General features: G+C 41.4%; 2 protein-coding genes across 2 annotated transcripts in view; both read right to left on the reverse strand.

Moving 5' to 3' along the window:
• ATG10 (autophagy related 10) overlaps nucleotides 1-17431 on the reverse strand; it is a 134914-nt gene that overhangs the window by 115366 nt on the left and 2117 nt on the right. The window contains exon 2 of the mRNA XM_070743103.1: nucleotides 16271-16393. Coding sequence (XP_070599204.1) covers nucleotides 16271-16393 — 123 coding nt within the window. The remainder of the gene's footprint in view (nucleotides 1-16270; nucleotides 16394-17431) is intronic.
• The window catches only part of FAM151B (family with sequence similarity 151 member B), a 786337-nt gene that overhangs the window by 22505 nt on the left and 746401 nt on the right, over nucleotides 1-17431 (reverse strand). The gene's annotated exons all lie outside the window — the stretch shown is intronic.

Raw genomic sequence — 17431 nt, forward strand, 5'->3', positions numbered from 1 at the left:
CCATCTGCGCATGTGCGCCATTTTTTTCATGGCCGCACATGCGCAGATGGTGGAGTTTGCGTGTGGGCGGCGGGGAAGACCAAGGGAAGTTTCCTTCAGCCGCCCAACAGCTGATCTGCTCCGCAGCGCGGAAGCAGCGAGGAGCCGAAGATGGGGTAAAGGCAAAGGGGAAACCCCATCTTCGGCTCCTCGCTGCTGCCGCGCTGCGGAGCGGATCAGGTGTTGGGCGGCTGAAGGAACCTTCCCTTGGTCTTCCCGCTTGCCGCTTGCCAGTCCACACACGCCCCCCTGGATGAGCCGGCCACAGGGGCGAGGGGTGGGGATGAAGGGGCAGGACTTCCCGGGCGGAAGGCATGCTCGGCTCTGCCGCTCCAGCCCCTTTCGGCCGAGCAGCCAGGGAAGTCGAGCCAGGCGTGGCGGCGGCAGCGCTGCTTCTCCGGTCGCCCAGCCCTCTCCTGCCTCCTGCGCCGATGTTCCCCGCTGCGACGGAAGGCAGTCGCTTGGCTAGGGAGGCTCGGCCGAAAGCGGCTGGAGCGGCAGAGCCGAGCACGCCTTCCACCCAGCGATTGTTCCGCTGCCGCCAGCATGGCCTGGCTGGCAGCGGAAGATTTAACGGAGCCCACGGGGGATTCGCCTTCCTCCCACCCGCAGCCGAGACTGATTGTGGGCTCCTTCGCAACCTCGGAGAGCTTCCGGGGCATGAAAGCTCACGAAAACCAGGAAGCTCTCCGAGGTTGCGAAGGAGCCCACGATCAGTCGGCTGCCGGCGGGAGGAAAGCGAATGCCACGGGGCTGGGCTCGGCTCCCCCCTCGGCTCCCCCCCTTACCAGCCCCGCCGCGGAAGGCTCCATTCTGTTCCCTGCCGGCCCGATTGAGCGGCCGGCGGTCTCCATTCAGGGAACAGAATAAAAAAAAATTTTTTAAAAAAAATTTTTTTTTAAAAAAAATAATATTTTAATATTTTATTTTTTAAATAATATTTTTTGAAAAACCGCGTTGCAGCGTTTCGCGCTAATCGAGAACGCGCAAGTCGAGGGACCACTGTACTATCAAATATTAATTTAATGTCATTTTAAGACCAGTTCATCAAATACAACCAACCATTATAAATTTAGTGATATTACAATAGAAAATACATTTTAAAATGAGTAGGTACTGAATACATTGATGATTGAATCTAAGAAAAATTCAGTGTTCTGCTGGGGGTTCGCAGTTTTTGCCCTCCCGGAGACTCAAGGAAAGCCTCTTGAGCCTAGGGAAGGCAAAAATGCCCCCTCCCATCGTGGTGCAGGAGGCCAACTAGGCCACGCCCACCATAGCCACTCCCACCCAGCAACCAGGCAGAGAAACCCTTGCTAAAATTTTTGAAACCCACCACTGGTGTTCTGAATAAGGATATTTTCATAATGTGCAGTACAATCTGATATTTTAATAGAAGAATAAAAATACTAAATTTCACTATTTAAAACAATTATAAGCTAACTAGAAACAAAATTTTCAGATGAAACATTTTAAAAAAGAATTAGAAGTTTCTAAGAACATATTTTGAGTATAATCCTCTAGAATGAGGACATAATTATTTATAAAATATTACAATTTAAAGCATTACTTAAAGAGGATTTGTTCCTTTTACAAAGCAATATTTGCCCTAAGCAATGTATCATGTGATATAAATATGCCTTTTCCCTTACAAAATGTATCATATTATATGTGGCATAGAGAAAATAAAACACAAGGGTAAATATTCATAAATAAAAAGCTCTAGTTAATACCATATTGAATAAGAATTTCAAAACAGTCAAAGCAAAACAAGGTAGTATTGTTATTAAATCATACATGCTGACCCATTTTTCAGTTAAGTGCAGATGGTAAACCTGTAAATTGTGACAAAAAAGGCACAAGCATTCAACAGACATTCAGTAAAAGCACTGACAAGAAGCATGAAGGATTCTTCCCATATGCCACTGAAAATGGGACCAAAAATTTACCATCTGTAAAACAGGAGAATGTGAAATAGCACTTTCTAAAATTAAACATTAAAGTACATAGACCCAGAAATGTACTAAAGAGCTCTGTAAGAATGAAAAAGTATAATTAAAACTGCTAACTTAATGTTCGAAATGTGAAGGTTTTTTGGACTTTATGTCTCAATATGGTGCTTAGCAGCTTCAAATACTCTTATCAGCTAGAATTTATCTAGATCAGTGTTTTTCAACCAGTGTGCCGTGAGACATAGTCAGGTGTGCCATGGGGAAATTAAATATGGATCCCCAAACTACAGCCTGCGTGCTGGATACGGCCCATGGAGGCCATTTATCCGGCCCACCGCCAGCTGCCTCCATCCGAACATAAACATTCCCCTCACAATCCTTCCAGCTATCAGCAACAGGAAGAGTGGAGGCACAGGGAACTCTCACTCACCAATCACCTTCTAGGATTCATTCCGACCACTAGCGATGAACCCATAGCAGGCCACCCCTCATCCACACCCAGGAAGGTCCCCGCTCGGGCTGCCGCACACTTGTTATTGTGTGGTCGCGGCGAGTAGTTGAAGTTGCTTCTCCTCCCCATGGTCCCAATTTCTAATCCTGGTCAGGGCTGGAGGTAAATGTTGCCACCACTAGATGAAGCCTCAGCCTCAGCTGGTTATGTCTATCCTGATGGTGTATATAGATATTTGACCTTTTTCTTTTTATAAGGGGCCCCCGCAGAGGGTGATATACAGTGATCCCCCGTTTATTGCGTCCCCAACCATTGCGAACAGGATACTTCGCGATTTTTGAGCAATTGCTACCATCTCGATCGTTGCGAAACGCTTTACAGGCTACATCGCGATTTTTCAAAAAAAAAAAAAAGTTAAAAATACAGTACTTGCCCGGTTTTTCCCGCCCAAACTGACCAAACTGACGTGTGGCATTGCTGGTTGGCCGAAATCTCGGCCAATCAGCTTTGCCATTGCAATGGCAATGGTGATACAGCAAAATTTCAGCCAATCACCATTGTCATTGCTGATGGGCAGAAATCTCGGCCAATCAGTGATTTGCTTTGCTTTCCTTTGCAATTTGCAACTTGTGCAGCCGTTTCTGTCTTGGAACTTTGTGAGCTGTTGGTCGGAGCTGTTTCTTGCATTGGAGCTCTGTCTTGGATCTGTTTCTTCGATCTCTTGCTTGGAGCTCTTTCTTGGATCTGTTTCTTCGATCTCTTGCTTGGAGCTCTTTCTTGGATCTGTTTCTTCGATCTCTTGCTTGGAGCTCTTTTGTGAAGACTTCGTGGAAGATGGCACCTAAACGTTCCATGCGGAGTGGAGCCGGCGATGCTAAAAAGAGCAGGAAGATGCTGACAATTAAGGAAAAGATTGAACTTTTGGACATGCTGAAAGCGGGACATTCTAATGTAGAGGTTGGTCGGCATTATGGGATCAACGAATCGACTGTGCGATACATTAGGAAAGAGGAGAAGAAGATAAGGCAAAGTTCTCTGATATCATTCAACAAGGGTGCAAAAAGAATAGTGACGCCTAGAAACAAACGGCTTATGAAGATGGAAGCTGCTTTGTCTGTGTGGGTACAAGACTGCCGCAAAAAGAGCATTGCTTTGGATACCAACACTATAAGAACCAAGGCACAACAATTGTACAACCGTCTTGAAGACACAGAAGGAGGCGATGCAGATGAGGGAAACGCAGGTAAGGGCTGAGGTTTTTTATTCTGTCATTACATACTGTATTTAAGTGTTAAGTGTTAAGGGTGGAAGGATGGATGGATGGAAGGAGGGAGGGATGGATGGATGGAGGGAGGGAGGGAGAGAAGGGAGGGAGGGAGAGAAGGAGGGAGTGATGGAAGGAGGGATGGATGGATGGAGAGAGGGAGGGATGTTAGGAGGGAGGGAGAGAAAGGAGGGAGGGAGGGAGAGAAGGGAAGGAGGGAGGGAGGGAGAGAAGGAGGGAGTGATGGAAGGATGGATGGAGGGAGGGAGGGATGTTAGGAGGGAGGGAGAGAAGGGAGGGAGAGAAGGAGGGAGTGATGGAAGGATGGAGGGAGGGAGGGAGGGAGGGAGGGATGTTAGGAGGGAGGGAGGGAGAGAAGGAGGGAGTGATGGAAGGAGGGAGGGAGGGAGGGAGGGATGTTAGGAGGGAGGGAGAGAAGGGAGGGAGGGAGAGAAGGGAAGGAGGGAGGGAGGGAGAGAAGGAGGGAGTGATGGAAGGATGGATGGAGGGAGGGAGGGATGTTAGGAGGGAGGGAGAGAAGGGAGGGAGAGAAGGAGGGAGTGATGGAAGGAGGGAGGGAGGGAGGGATGTTAGGAGGGAGGGAGAGAAGGGAGGGAGGGAGAGAAGGGAAGGAGGGAGGGAGGGAGAGAAGGAGGGAGTGATGGAAGGATGGATGGATGGAGGGAGGGAGGGATGTTAGGAGGGAGGGAGGGAGAGAAGGGAGGGAGGGATGGAAAGACTGTATGCTTTCATTCAAGTCACTTCTCTCTCCCTTTCCTGTCATTCTCTGTAGATGACTCTGAAGACCCCCAGCCATCAACATCTTCTGCTTCTTCAGCCCCAGCCACATTCACAGCAAGCAAAGGGTGGTTTGACAGATTTCAACGGCGCTATGGCCTAAAGAGTGTGTCATTGCATGGAGAAGCTGCCTCAGCAGATACAGGTGCAGCTGAAAACTTTGTCCGGCACACCTTTAGAGATCTAATTGCAGAAGGGGACTACCATCCAGAACAGGTGTTCAACATGGATGAAACAGGCCTGTTCTGGAAGAGGATGCCTTCACGGACTTTCTTGATGCAAGATGAAGCCAAAGCCCCTGGCTTTAAGGCCATGAAAGATAGAGTGACTTTGGTCATGTGTGGGAATGCAGCAGGCTTTTTGCTGAAGCCAGGGCTAATTTATAAGTCACAAAATCCAAGAGCCCTCAAGAACAGAAATAAGAATGCATTGCCAGTGTACTGGATGCATAATCCTAAAGCATGGATTACAAAACCCCTCACGCGGGACTGGTTTCATCACTGCTTCATCCCACAGGTGCAGGTTTATTTGGCTGCCAAAAGACTAGATTTCAAAGTGCTTCTCCTAATGGACAATGCCGGAGGCCATGATGATCTGGCAGATGAACATGATGGGGTGCAAGTCGAATTCTTGCCACCAAACACCACATCGCTTATCCAGCCGATGGATCAAGGTATTATCCGCGCATTTAAGGCACTGTACACGCGCAATTCTCTTGGAAGCATCGTGGCAGCAATGGATGCTGATGCAAACTTCACATTGAAGGCCTACTGGCGTCAGTACACAATTGCATCTTGTCTGACGAACATTCAGAGTGCCTTAGTGGATATGAAGTCGCAGACAATGAATGCCTGCTGGAAGAAATTGTGGCCAGAAGTGGTGCATGATCACAGGGGATTTGCTCCCGAAGAAATCCAAGATGCTGCAGTCCAGAAGTCTGTGAAGCTGGCACAGGCACTGGGTGGAGAAGGCTTCGTTGACATGACACCAGCGGAAGTCAATGGTTTGATAGATGAGCATGGCCTACCGCTGACAGACAAAGATCTGGAGGAGCTGACCAGGTCAGCGAGTGAAGAAGAGGAGGGAGTTGTAGAAGCTGAGGAAGAAGAAGATGTTGGCCTAACGCTAGAGCGGCTTGCAGAAATGAACAGAACTGCTGCACATCTGCAACGCATGGCGGAACTTTGGGATCCCAACATGACTCGCTCTATACACTTTAAGGCCTCCCTTGACAACACCATTGCACCATACAGAGCCTTGTTAGCCAAGCAAAAGAAAACGCGCCAACAACTGCCCATAACTATGTTTCTCACGAAAACCAAGAGGTCTGCCACAACATCACCTGCAGCGTCCATTGTAGACATGGTGATAGAAGAAGATCCCGATTTATCCTAGTTATGCTAACCCCCCCCCAAAAAATGTAAAAAAATATTTTTATTGTTTCTATCAGGATGACTAAGTGTTATTCAATGTGTACAGTACAGGTTACAGGTTACAGGTAGAGGTACAGTAAGGGGATGGGAAATGGTAATTTGTGGGTTGAAAGTGTTGGGACTGAGTGGCATAGAGAAGAATGAATGAATGACTGAGTGAATGAAATTCAAACACAGGTGAGGGCTGGGTTTTTTTATTCTGTCATTGTTTAAGTGCTTTTTACTAAAGGAAGGAGGGAGGGATGGAAGGAGGACATGAGAGCCAAAAACCATGTTAAAAATGGACTTTAAAATCAAAAGTGGCAGGTTTACTCACTGAGAGCTAGGAACTTGACCAGAAGAAACCATGTTAAAAATGGACTTTAAAATCAAAAGTGGCAGGTTTACTCACTGAGAGCTAGGAACTTGACCAGAAGAAACCATGTTAAAAATGGACTTTAAAATCAAAAGTGGCAGGTTTTACTCACTGAGAGCTAGGAACTTGACCAGAAGAAACCATGTTAAAAATGGACTTTAAAATCAAAAGTGGCAGGTTTACTCACTGAGAGCTAGGAACTTGACCAGAAGAAACCATGTTAAAAATGGACTTTAAAATCAAAAGTGGCAGGTTTACTCACTGAGAGCTAGGAACTTGACCAGAAGAAACCATGTTAAAAATGGACTTTAAAATCAAAAGTGGCAGGTTTACTCACTGAGAGCTAGGAACTTGACCAGAAGAAACCATGTTAAAAATGGACTTTAAAATCAAAAGTGGCAGGTTTTACTCACTGAGAGCTAGGAACTTGACCAGAAGAAACCATGTTAAAAATGGACTTTAAAATCAAAAGTGGCAGGTTTACTCACTGAGAGCTAGGAACTTGACCAGAAGAAACCATGTTAAAAATGGACTTTAAAATCAAAAGTGGCAGGTTTTACTCACTGAGAGCTAGGAACTTGACCAGAAGAAACCATGTTAAAAATGGACTTTAAAATCAAAAGTGGCAGGTTTACTCACTGAGAGCTAGGAACTTGACCAGAAGAAACCATGTTAAAAATGGACTTTAAAATCAAAAGTGGCAGGTTTACTCACTGAGAGCTAGGAACTTGACCAGAAGAAACCATGTTAAAAATGGACTTTAAAATCAAAAGTGGCAGGTTTACTCACTGAGAGCTAGGAACTTGACCAGAAGAAACCATGTTAAAAATGGACTTTAAAATCAAAAGTGGCAGGTTTACTCACTGAGAGCTAGGAACTTGACCAGAAGAAACCATGTTAAAAATGGACTTTAAAATCAAAAGTGGCAGGTTTACTCACTGAGAGCTAGGAACTTGACCAGAAGAAACCATGTTAAAAATGGACTTTAAAATCAAAAGTGGCAGGTTTTACTCACTGAGAGCTAGGAACTTGACCAGAAGAAACCATGTTAAAAATGGACTTTAAAATCAAAAGTGGCAGGTTTACTCACTGAGAGCTAGGAACTTGACCAGAAGAAACCATGTTAAAAATGGACTTTAAAATCAAAAGTGGCAGGTTTACTCACTGAGAGCTAGGAACTTGACCAGAAGAAACCATGTTAAAAATGGACTTTAAAATCAAAAGTGGCAGGTTTTACTCACTGAGAGCTAGGAACTTGACCAGAAGAAACCATGTTAAAAATGGACTTTAAAATCAAAAGTGGCAGGTTTACTCACTGAGAGCTAGGAACTTGACCAGAAGAAACCATGTTAAAAATGGACTTTAAAATCAAAAGTGGCAGGTTTTACTCACTGAGAGCTAGGAACTTGACCAGAAGAAACCATGTTAAAAATGGACTTTAAAATCAAAAGTGGCAGGTTTACTCACTGAGAGCTAGGAACTTGACCAGAAGAAACCATGTTAAAAATGGACTTTAAAATCAAAAGTGGCAGGTTTACTCACTGAGAGCTAGGAACTTGACCAGAAGAAACCATGTTAAAAATGGACTTTAAAATCAAAAGTGGCAGGTTTTACTCACTGAGAGCTAGGAACTTGACCAGAAGAAACCATGTTAAAAATGGACTTTAAAATCAAAAGTGGCAGGTTTACTCACTGAGAGCTAGGAACTTGACCAGAAGAAACAATGTTAAAAATGGACTTTAAAATCAAAAGTGGCAGGTTTACTCACTGAGAGCTAGGAACTTGACCAGAAGAAACCATGTTAAAAATGGACTTTAAAATCAAAAGTGGCAAGTTTACTCACTGAGAGCTAGGAACTTGAGAGCAGGAAAAAACCATGAAAAATAACCATTGCCAGCCTCCGAACTGCCGTCGCCCCACCGTCTGCGCACGCGCGGACTTAAAATAATTTTTAAAAAAGATCGCGCATGCGCAGACGGTGTTTTTACTTCCGCAGCGCTACTTCGCGAAATTTCGCTCATTGCGGAGGGTCCTGGAACGGAACCCTCGCAATAACCGGGGGATCACTGTATAATGCATCACAATGTTATCTGTATTGTATATAGCCTCCTGAAGGGTCATCTTCTTAAAGAGCTCAAATCTCTATATACACCATCAAAACAGACAGAACCAAGACCCCTGCACCCAGCTGACCATGGGATTTGAACCCACAACCTCAGGGAGAACTCTAGTATTTATCAGAATCCTTACCTAGACATAAAAATAAAAATGACATTTTGTGTCATTTTGGTTGGTGGTGTGCCCCAGGATTTTGTAAAGGTAAAAAATGTGCCGTGGCTCAAAAAAGGTTGAAAATCACTGATCTAGATATATCTCAGTTTAGGTTACTCGCCCAGTTACAGGATCAAATCTGTTATAAGACCAAATCATCCTTGGTTTGGTCTATCACTGATGATTGATCTTTATATAAAAAAAGAGAGATTAAACCTTTTTATTCTCTTTGATTCAATGGCAGCTTTTGATACCATTGACAATATTATCCCTGTAAACTGAATCTAAATATTGGAAACTAGAGTCACTAGTATCCTGAATAGTATTTTATCCCAAATGTTATTAACTTTTACATGTTCATTTAAAGGGAGCACCACTAACATGTTTTTATCTATTTTAAGTGTTAGTGTTAGTGCTTATTCCCAATTTGCTATCAAGCCAAATTCACAGAAGCATTATCAGATACGAACCTGGATATCTATAGGTATGTGTGTGTCCTTATGTAACTGTCTGTCAAGATCTACTGAGAAGACCATATTTTCCAGCAATTTTCTCCTGTGTGTTGCAACCACAGAAAGGGCATTTTTGTTTCAAGTACCCCAGTAGTGGAATTTCCCCGGAAATATCCAGGGTCACAATGTTCACCTGGGTATAGTTTATCTTTGTGCTATTGTGCCCTCTGGTCTTATTAATCATTATCAAGTAGCTTGTTTTTAAGCCGGTTTGAAATATTTTAGTTTTAAAAGTTTCAACTGCTTAAAAGATACTGTCATTGGTTTTTAATTATCCTCACACTGGAATGTGTTATTTACTACTGAAACATGGATTAAAATTTCATAAATCAAATAAATTCACAGCATAAAACCTGAATATGTCATATTACACAAGTAATCCCAAGAACATTAACACATTCCAGCTCAAGGAAGGGATTTTTCATGCCTTTCTCCCTCCAACTCCACCTTTTCTCAGAGCAAAAATACCCCCAATGGAATTGCTGAGGCCTCTTTAAGCTCCATCTGCTTTTATTTTTTCACTACACAATTTCAGCCCCGTATCACTAGCAGCCAGGCCAAACATGCCTCAGCAGCAGCTAAAACAAGCCAACCACTAAGGTCATCTGAGGCAGCAGAGTGCTAGAAAGTGAGATTGACTGAGATTCAACTCGGGCTTGCAACGCATGGGAAGCAGCCCCAGATCTGCCTGGTTCCAAGGCTGCTTGCTACAGGGCAGGGTCTAGGATAGCCGAAAGGGCAAAGATGGAGGGGAAATAGACAGGTAGGGGAAGTTGAAGCTTGGACCTAGAAGGGTCTAAAACCAAAATGGTTTAGACTAGGTTGAGTAATTGGCTAACAACTGGTAAATCTCACTTAATGACAGCAACCTGGATTGCCAAGATTGCAGTCGCTAAGTGATGTAAAAAATTATTTTCACACAATATTAGGACGAGAGGGAACTCCCTAAAACTCATATGTAAGAAAGTGAGGACAAATAAAGGGAAATATTTCTTCACCCAGAGGGTCGTTGGTTTATGGAATTCACTTCCAGAAGAGGTCATGACATCTGTCAGCCTTGATAGCTTCAAGGCAGGATTAGACAGATTCATGGATGCCAAGTGTATCAGTGGTTATTGAAACAGATGTCCATGTACCGCCTCTATGTTGGTTGAGGCAGGCAGGATTCCCTTGACTACCATTTGCTGGGGGTCAGGGGAAAGGGAGGTTTTTGCCTTCTCTTTCTGCTCAAGATCCCCATGTACAATTGGTGGGCCACTGTGGGACACAGAATGCTGAACTCGATGGGCTTTTATGTTCTTATGTAATCCCATGATTTCTCATTTTGCAACCATATTGCAACAATTGAAATTCTAGCCTCAACTGTGGGCATTAAGTTGAAAACTATCAATGTAGCCACTATTTATTGTTGTGAGCCACCCCGAGTCTCTGGAGAGGGGCGGCATACAAATCTAATAAATTTAATTTTTTTAATTTTCAAGGAGCATATCAGGATTCACTTGAACTTCTGTTCCTCATTAACAGAAAACTAGAAGAATTATGTAATGAACTTAAAGAAGTTGTTAAGGAAGAATGTGGAAAAAAGACTGCCAAAAATGAAGAAAGTGAGGAAAGCAAACTGGATGTCAGAGCAAACAGTGGAAATGGCAAAGTAAAGAAGAAAGCCAAAGCCAAAAAGGACAAACATATCAGAAGGGAATTTAACAAGGAGTTTTAGAGAGCTTTTAGAAGAGAGAGAAAGCAGTATTTTAATAATATCTCTAAAGACACTGAAGATGGAAACAGACATGGAAAGCAAGGGAAGTCTTTCAAGAGATCCTTTAGGTCAGAAGAACATTCCAAAAGGTCATTGATATGCCTCCTAATCAGTTCCGCCTCCCTGCGGGGGAGGATTGGAGCCTTAAAATCGAGCTGTAGCAGAAAATGATCTGACCATGGCAAAGACAAGATATCTAAGCCACTTAATTTCAGATCATTATTCAACTGCTCTGAGAGGAACCCCATGTCAGGAGCATGCCCCTCCCCTCATGAGTTGGAGCCTCAATTACTCAGGTCAGGTCCATGGTTGCCATGGAGGCCATGAACTCCTGCGTCAACCCAGAGGACCCGTCAAGTGACGGTAGATTTAAGTCCCCCAAGTCTGGGGAACTCCACCGCCAACCTCAAGTAGCGCCGGCAGGGCCGATGACACGCAGCTAGGTGGCAGGTACGTGGGCAACAAGCCCACCTGAACCCCTAGTTCCAATAGATTTATCATCTATTAAATTAATGAATTAAATTAATGAATTAATGAATTACATTTGCAGACTACATCAAGCTTGCGGGAGTGGTCAATATCCCAGAGGATAGGCTCAGGATACAGAAAGATCTTGACAGACTTGTACAGCAGGCCCAAACACACAAAATGAAGTTTAATGTACAGAAAAGTAAAATCCTACACCTAAGTAAGAGAAACCCAAAACATACATACAAACTGGGTGAAACCACACTCAACACAAGTGACTGTGAGAGAGATCTAGGAGTCTTAGTAGACAATCAACTAAACATGAGCCAGCAATGTGCAGCAGCAGCTAAAAAAGCCAGTACAATCTTGAGCTGCATCAACAGAGGGATACAACCTAGGCCTATGGAGGTAATAATATAACTCTATAATGCTCTAGTCAGACCACACCTGGAGTACTGCATTCAATTTTGGGCTCAATGCTACAAAAAAGACATTGAAACTCTGGAAAAAGTACAGAAGAGAACAACCAGAATGATAAAGGGACTCAAAACCAAAACATACTTGAGGTGCTGCCACATAAAGAAGAGGGTCACACTGTTTTCCAGGGTACACAAGGGCCAGACCAGAAGCAATGGATGGAAGCTGACCAAGGAGAGATTCAACCTGGAAATAAGGAAGAACTTTCTGACAGTGAGAGCAATCAACCAATGGAATGCCTGCCTGCAGAGGTGGTGAACGCCCAACACTGGACACCTTCAAGAAGAGATTGGACTGCCATATGTCTGGGATGGTATAGGGTCTCCTGCACCAGCAGGAGGTTGGGCTAGAAGACCCACAGGGTCCCTTCCAGCACAAACAAAGAAACAGTAAATTTACCACTATACCATAAAATGGGGGGCAGGGGGAATTTATTTATTTATTTATTAGATTTTGCAAAAGTCTTGCAAACAAAATCATGCTCCAGGTATTATTAACCAAACCTAGTTACAAATTTCTTACATGTTAGCTCATTTAAGAAAATTAAACGTGACATGGGTGGGTTTAAAAAAAAAAGACGTTATAGGATTAAAATGTGTAACACAGCATGGATTCCTGGTAACAATATCTATTGAAAGACAACTAAAATGCATGGTTGGTAATAAACAGTAGCTGCATATTAACAGCTCATTTCTCAAAGAAAGCACAAACAAATTGAGGTTTTTATTAGCTGTTTCATTACGTTTTATTTTAGAGAAATACATCCAACAAGCATATGTGCAACAGCTGATATAAAAGGATTCTATTCAATCTCAAACACCATTAATGTACCATTAAATTACTTGATAAGTCTGCAATGTAACTATAAATTTAACTTTTTGGATAATGTATCATTTCTGACAAGAGTTTATTTCATCTGCTTTAATTTTAAATCAACATATGACTCTTATCAGCATATTAATTATCTCCTCTAAGCCACATTGTCTGCCTGCCTGCCTGCCTACACATTTATCTATCTATCTATCACAGTGCTATAGGCCATTTTAGTATTTCTTTCAAGATTTCACCTAAAATAAATAAACATACTTTTGTCAGAATACATGTGAACACAAAACCAATTCTTTTCAAGAAAAGTACCTTGTCCTTAGTTGCTTTTACTGGCATCTTACTTTAAGTTCCCACTAAAACCTAATGAGCCAAACTCAGAACGTACTTTTTGCTGGAATGAACTATGATTGTACATGCCATAAAGACTACAGTTGCAAACCAAATCTAAGTTGTACAAAAACATTTATTGGGTAGGAAAAACAAACTACACATTCAGTATCTTGCTCTAAAGTCCCCTACTAAACATTGCTTTCAATCTAACAAATTGGCAATTTTGGATGTATATATTTAAAATTAGAAGCAAAATCACACTGTATTAAATAAATCTCATTTGAACTTTGTGCTAAGCATAAATAAATGTAAATTTCCTTTAATATGCATTTGTGGCAGGATCAGATGTCCTGATGGAGGTGGCATAATATAAAATGGTCTAGGTGTAAAGTTTTTTTTTCTTATTAGTATCAACTCAGCTGCTAGGTTAAACATCTAGCAGCTTAATATCCAGTTAAAATACCTAAGAGCAGGCCAGGAGTGAAATTCAATACCGGTTCTATGGACGTGGTTTGGTGGGCCTGGCATGGGAAGGATACTGCAAACTCCCCATTCCCTCCCCATTCCTGGGGGAAGAGTATTGCAAAATCTCCATTCTCACCCTATTCTGGGGGCCAGCCAGAGGTGGTATTTGCCGTTCCTCTGAACTACTCAAAATTTCCATTACCGGTTCTCCAGAACCTGTCAGAACTTGCTGAATTTCACCCCTGGAACAGGCCCATCAGATATTTGGAAAAAAATAGGTAACAGGCAGAAATGTTAGGCAATGATAAAATCCTCAATGTTGAGGATTGCTGGACACTTCTGTACTGAATGGATGGACTTAACATTATGGGAATCCAGACACATGTGAAAGAGGAATATAGCTGAAAAGCTAATTAGAAGCAAATACAATCTGAACAAAATATCTATGGGAAGTGGTAGCTGGTTGGAGAAAATACAGCCTGTGGATAAAGCAGCAAGGATAGTTTGACAAAAGTTTTGGAATTCCAAAAAAGTCAGGCGAAAATTTGTTTTTCCATCTTTTCTTTTTTCTTTTTTTGTCTAGACGAGGGGTGTCAAACTCATCACGTCATGGCAGCATCACGTGATGTATTGGGACTTTTTTCCTCTTCGTTAAACCAGTCATGGGTGTAGCCAGTGCATGATGCATCTGGCCCTGGACCGGGAGTTTGACAGACTCCTCTAGACTAGAAGGAAACTCAAAAAGTGAAAGCACTGAAACTGGCTAATAGCAAGAATACCAAAGTTGTAATAAACAATCTCGTATGAATCAACGAGCAACCAAAAACTTTAAAAAAATAAACTTTACAAATATTATTTCAAGAATGTCACTATATTTTGTTACGGCCACTGCATATACGGTATTACAAATAATTTATCTATCACTGTATTTAGAGAAAACTGTAGGTGTCCATATGTGTTCTGCCGGGCTCTCTGGTAGAAGCCTCCCGAAAATTCAAGGGTACAAATTTCAGACACACACACGTTTGAAAATTCAATAGAATGTCCTTTATCACAAAATTCAAATACAAAAAGGGAAACAAAGCACCCTTTTTGTATTGCAAAGAGCACTCTTCCCCAAAACAACTTTGTCGGCTGTACAAGTCCCTTAATCAGTCCTTAAGTACTTAGCTAGTAGCTGTGAAGCTTCCCACGAAATGAAACACACACACACTTTACTCTGCTTTGGTGTCAAAGGCGTGAAAAATCCACAAAGTTCAGACACAACGAGGCACGATCCTGAAGAACTGAGATCAGATAATCTTCCATAACGGCCAAACTAGCATGCTGCTATTTATAGCAGCAGCTCCAATTACTGGAGCCCCACCCAAACACAGGTGGCCTCTCTTATCTCCTGTAATATTTCCTCAATTGGTCTCTTCGATGGATAAGACTGCGCCTGCATGGGTCTAACACTTTGTCATCCGAATCAACCGAAGATAATGGTGATTGGCTTCCTGGGCTGTGTGCCAAGCCCCCCTCTTCCAAGTCACCCCCACCTTCTTCTTCGTCCGAGGAAACTGCACTCCCTGACTCTGCCGGCAACAAAACAGGCCTAGGACATGTTGACGTTTCCCCTGCCTCCACCTTCACATTCCCTGGGGCAGGAGCTGGGCCAGAGCCAACCACAACAATATGTATCTAAAAGCTGCTATCCCTCTTCCACTAGGACCTAGGCCCAAAGTCCTGGAACTGAAACACAATTATAAAACCATACATGAATATCCTCTGTAAAGTCACACTACTGGTGCATCTAGTTCACTGCGCTGTACAATTCATTGACTGGCTGCAGCTCTCCATGAATGCCAAAAAGCATTTTTCCCTATTCTATCTTCAGATGATAGAAATTAAATCTAGGAGCTTCTTTGTGCAAAACATGTACTTATCATATTTGTATTACATTTATGGTAAAGAAATTTCAGTATCAGCAGAGTAGAGCACTTATAGGAAAACGTATAATGATTAAAGCAATAATTAAAGCAGTGCCATCCAATCTTTGGGTCATTTGTTCTAAATGCAAGCAATATGGCTACAGCAAAAGCACATCTATTCACAAAATGGCTGTCAACAAGGCTTGCCTAGTTATAAGTAAATATCATCAAAGCATTTCACAAAGGGAAAACACAGTTTCAAAAAAATCCATCTCTCTTAAAAAGAAAAAAGCCCTGTCCTTAGTGATTTGTAAACATAAAATATTCTTCTCCAAGCAAGCAGTTTCTGCATATACACTTAAATACTTTTAAATTCTCCTCCTACTTCTTTGCTTTTTATTTAGATTTTTAATTGCTGGTTCATCACTGTAGATTTTTGTTTGTTATAAAGAAAACAATTACTTCTCCAGGTAAAAAGGAATGGAAGCTTTTGTTAATTGGAAGACAATCTAGGGAATAAATTTATTTCCAGTTAATTGCTATAACAATGAATGCTGTTGTAAAAAATCTAAGAAGAAAGAGTTTACACTGGTTATTTTTGTAATTTTCAGCTTCTTTTCAAAAGCAAGTTAAAAATATTGATAAAAGAAAAGAATAGCCAATTCTCAACCTCTGTTTAATTTTGTTTTTTTATTTAGTTGAAAGTATACTAATACTTGTATTTAACAACTGAAATTAAATGCCACAATAAAATTTAAAAGAAAAACAGTGTTTTAAAAAAAAGAATCAGAGGCCAAGTAAGAACTAAACTACTTGGAAGAAAAGCTTTCAGAAATCGAATTACATAAATTTGGATATTTTAACAGTATAAATATAAAAGTACAATAAATCATAACTTGTTAACAACTACTCTTAGGAAGTCTTTGTTATAAATGGCTTAAGACTTGAAGTTTGTCCATACCTTTATGCTTCTCCATTGCCAATCATCTCCAATTCTTTGTGAATATTGAAGAAATTCTGTGCAATATTGCTTGAATTTATTCTCTTCCAAAAATAAATCTGCATCAACCAAGTTAAGTGACATCTGTCAAGAAATGAAAGTGTTAGTATTGGCAGAAACAGTGAAGTCTGAACATATTACCTATTTCCCAAAGGAAAGGAAAGAGAGAAAAATGGAAAATTCAACATACAGTAGGGATTGGACTCGTGCCTAATCACTTTGTTACAGAAGGGCATCTGAAGGGTACCACGTTAGGAAACACTTTTGAACTAATACATTCCTGTGCATAAGTCTCGAAAACTGTAAAAAAAGAAGAAACCTTTCCATTTTTACCTTTTGTGCTAGTTAAACATAGGGTACTACTTTCTTACCAATCAGAAAAATATATTTCAGTATTCTTTACTTTGCAATCAAATGTGTATTTTTCCTAATACTGTACTCCTACCTGGAAAGCATTTAGCTTAACCATTTGCTTTACCAAGATGAAAACAGATTGAATAAGCAAGGGACCTTAAGGACTAGAGTGTCAATTTGAGTGAATGTGACAACAAAACCGCAACTATCTTATTTTTGAAGAGAATTATCTATTAACAAATATTGTAATTATCTGTGAATTACCAGTTCACCGTTATTGTGAACTGGAAATTCCAGATTTTGGATTTCATCAATAATTACTAGGTCTCTCACTACTATGACAGATACAAAGCATTAGTTAACATTGCTGGAGTACACGTGATATACAGTAATTCTCAGACAGCTAAAAGGAAGATTATTTTTAGAAACATAGAAACATAGAAGTCTGACGGCAGAAAAAGACCTCATGGTCCATCTAGTCTGCCCTTATACTATTTTCTGTATTTTATCTTAGGATGGATATATGTTTATCCCAGGCATGTTTAAATTCAGTTACTGAATTAACAAATCAGCATATGAAAAAGTTACAACAAATCAATCTATTAACCTGTAAAGCTATAAACCTTGAACCTATAAAAAACTCCATTTCCATGTGCTGAAATCATTGAAGAAAATTAAGAATGTTGTTATTTATTATTATACAACACATAAATTATATGTTAATAAATAAAACTACAGATGAACAACGTTCTGAGTTTTGAAGTTATA

This window comes from Erythrolamprus reginae, chromosome 2 (genome assembly GCF_031021105.1).
Source record: "Erythrolamprus reginae isolate rEryReg1 chromosome 2, rEryReg1.hap1, whole genome shotgun sequence".
NCBI lineage: Eukaryota > Metazoa > Chordata > Lepidosauria > Squamata > Dipsadidae > Erythrolamprus > Erythrolamprus reginae.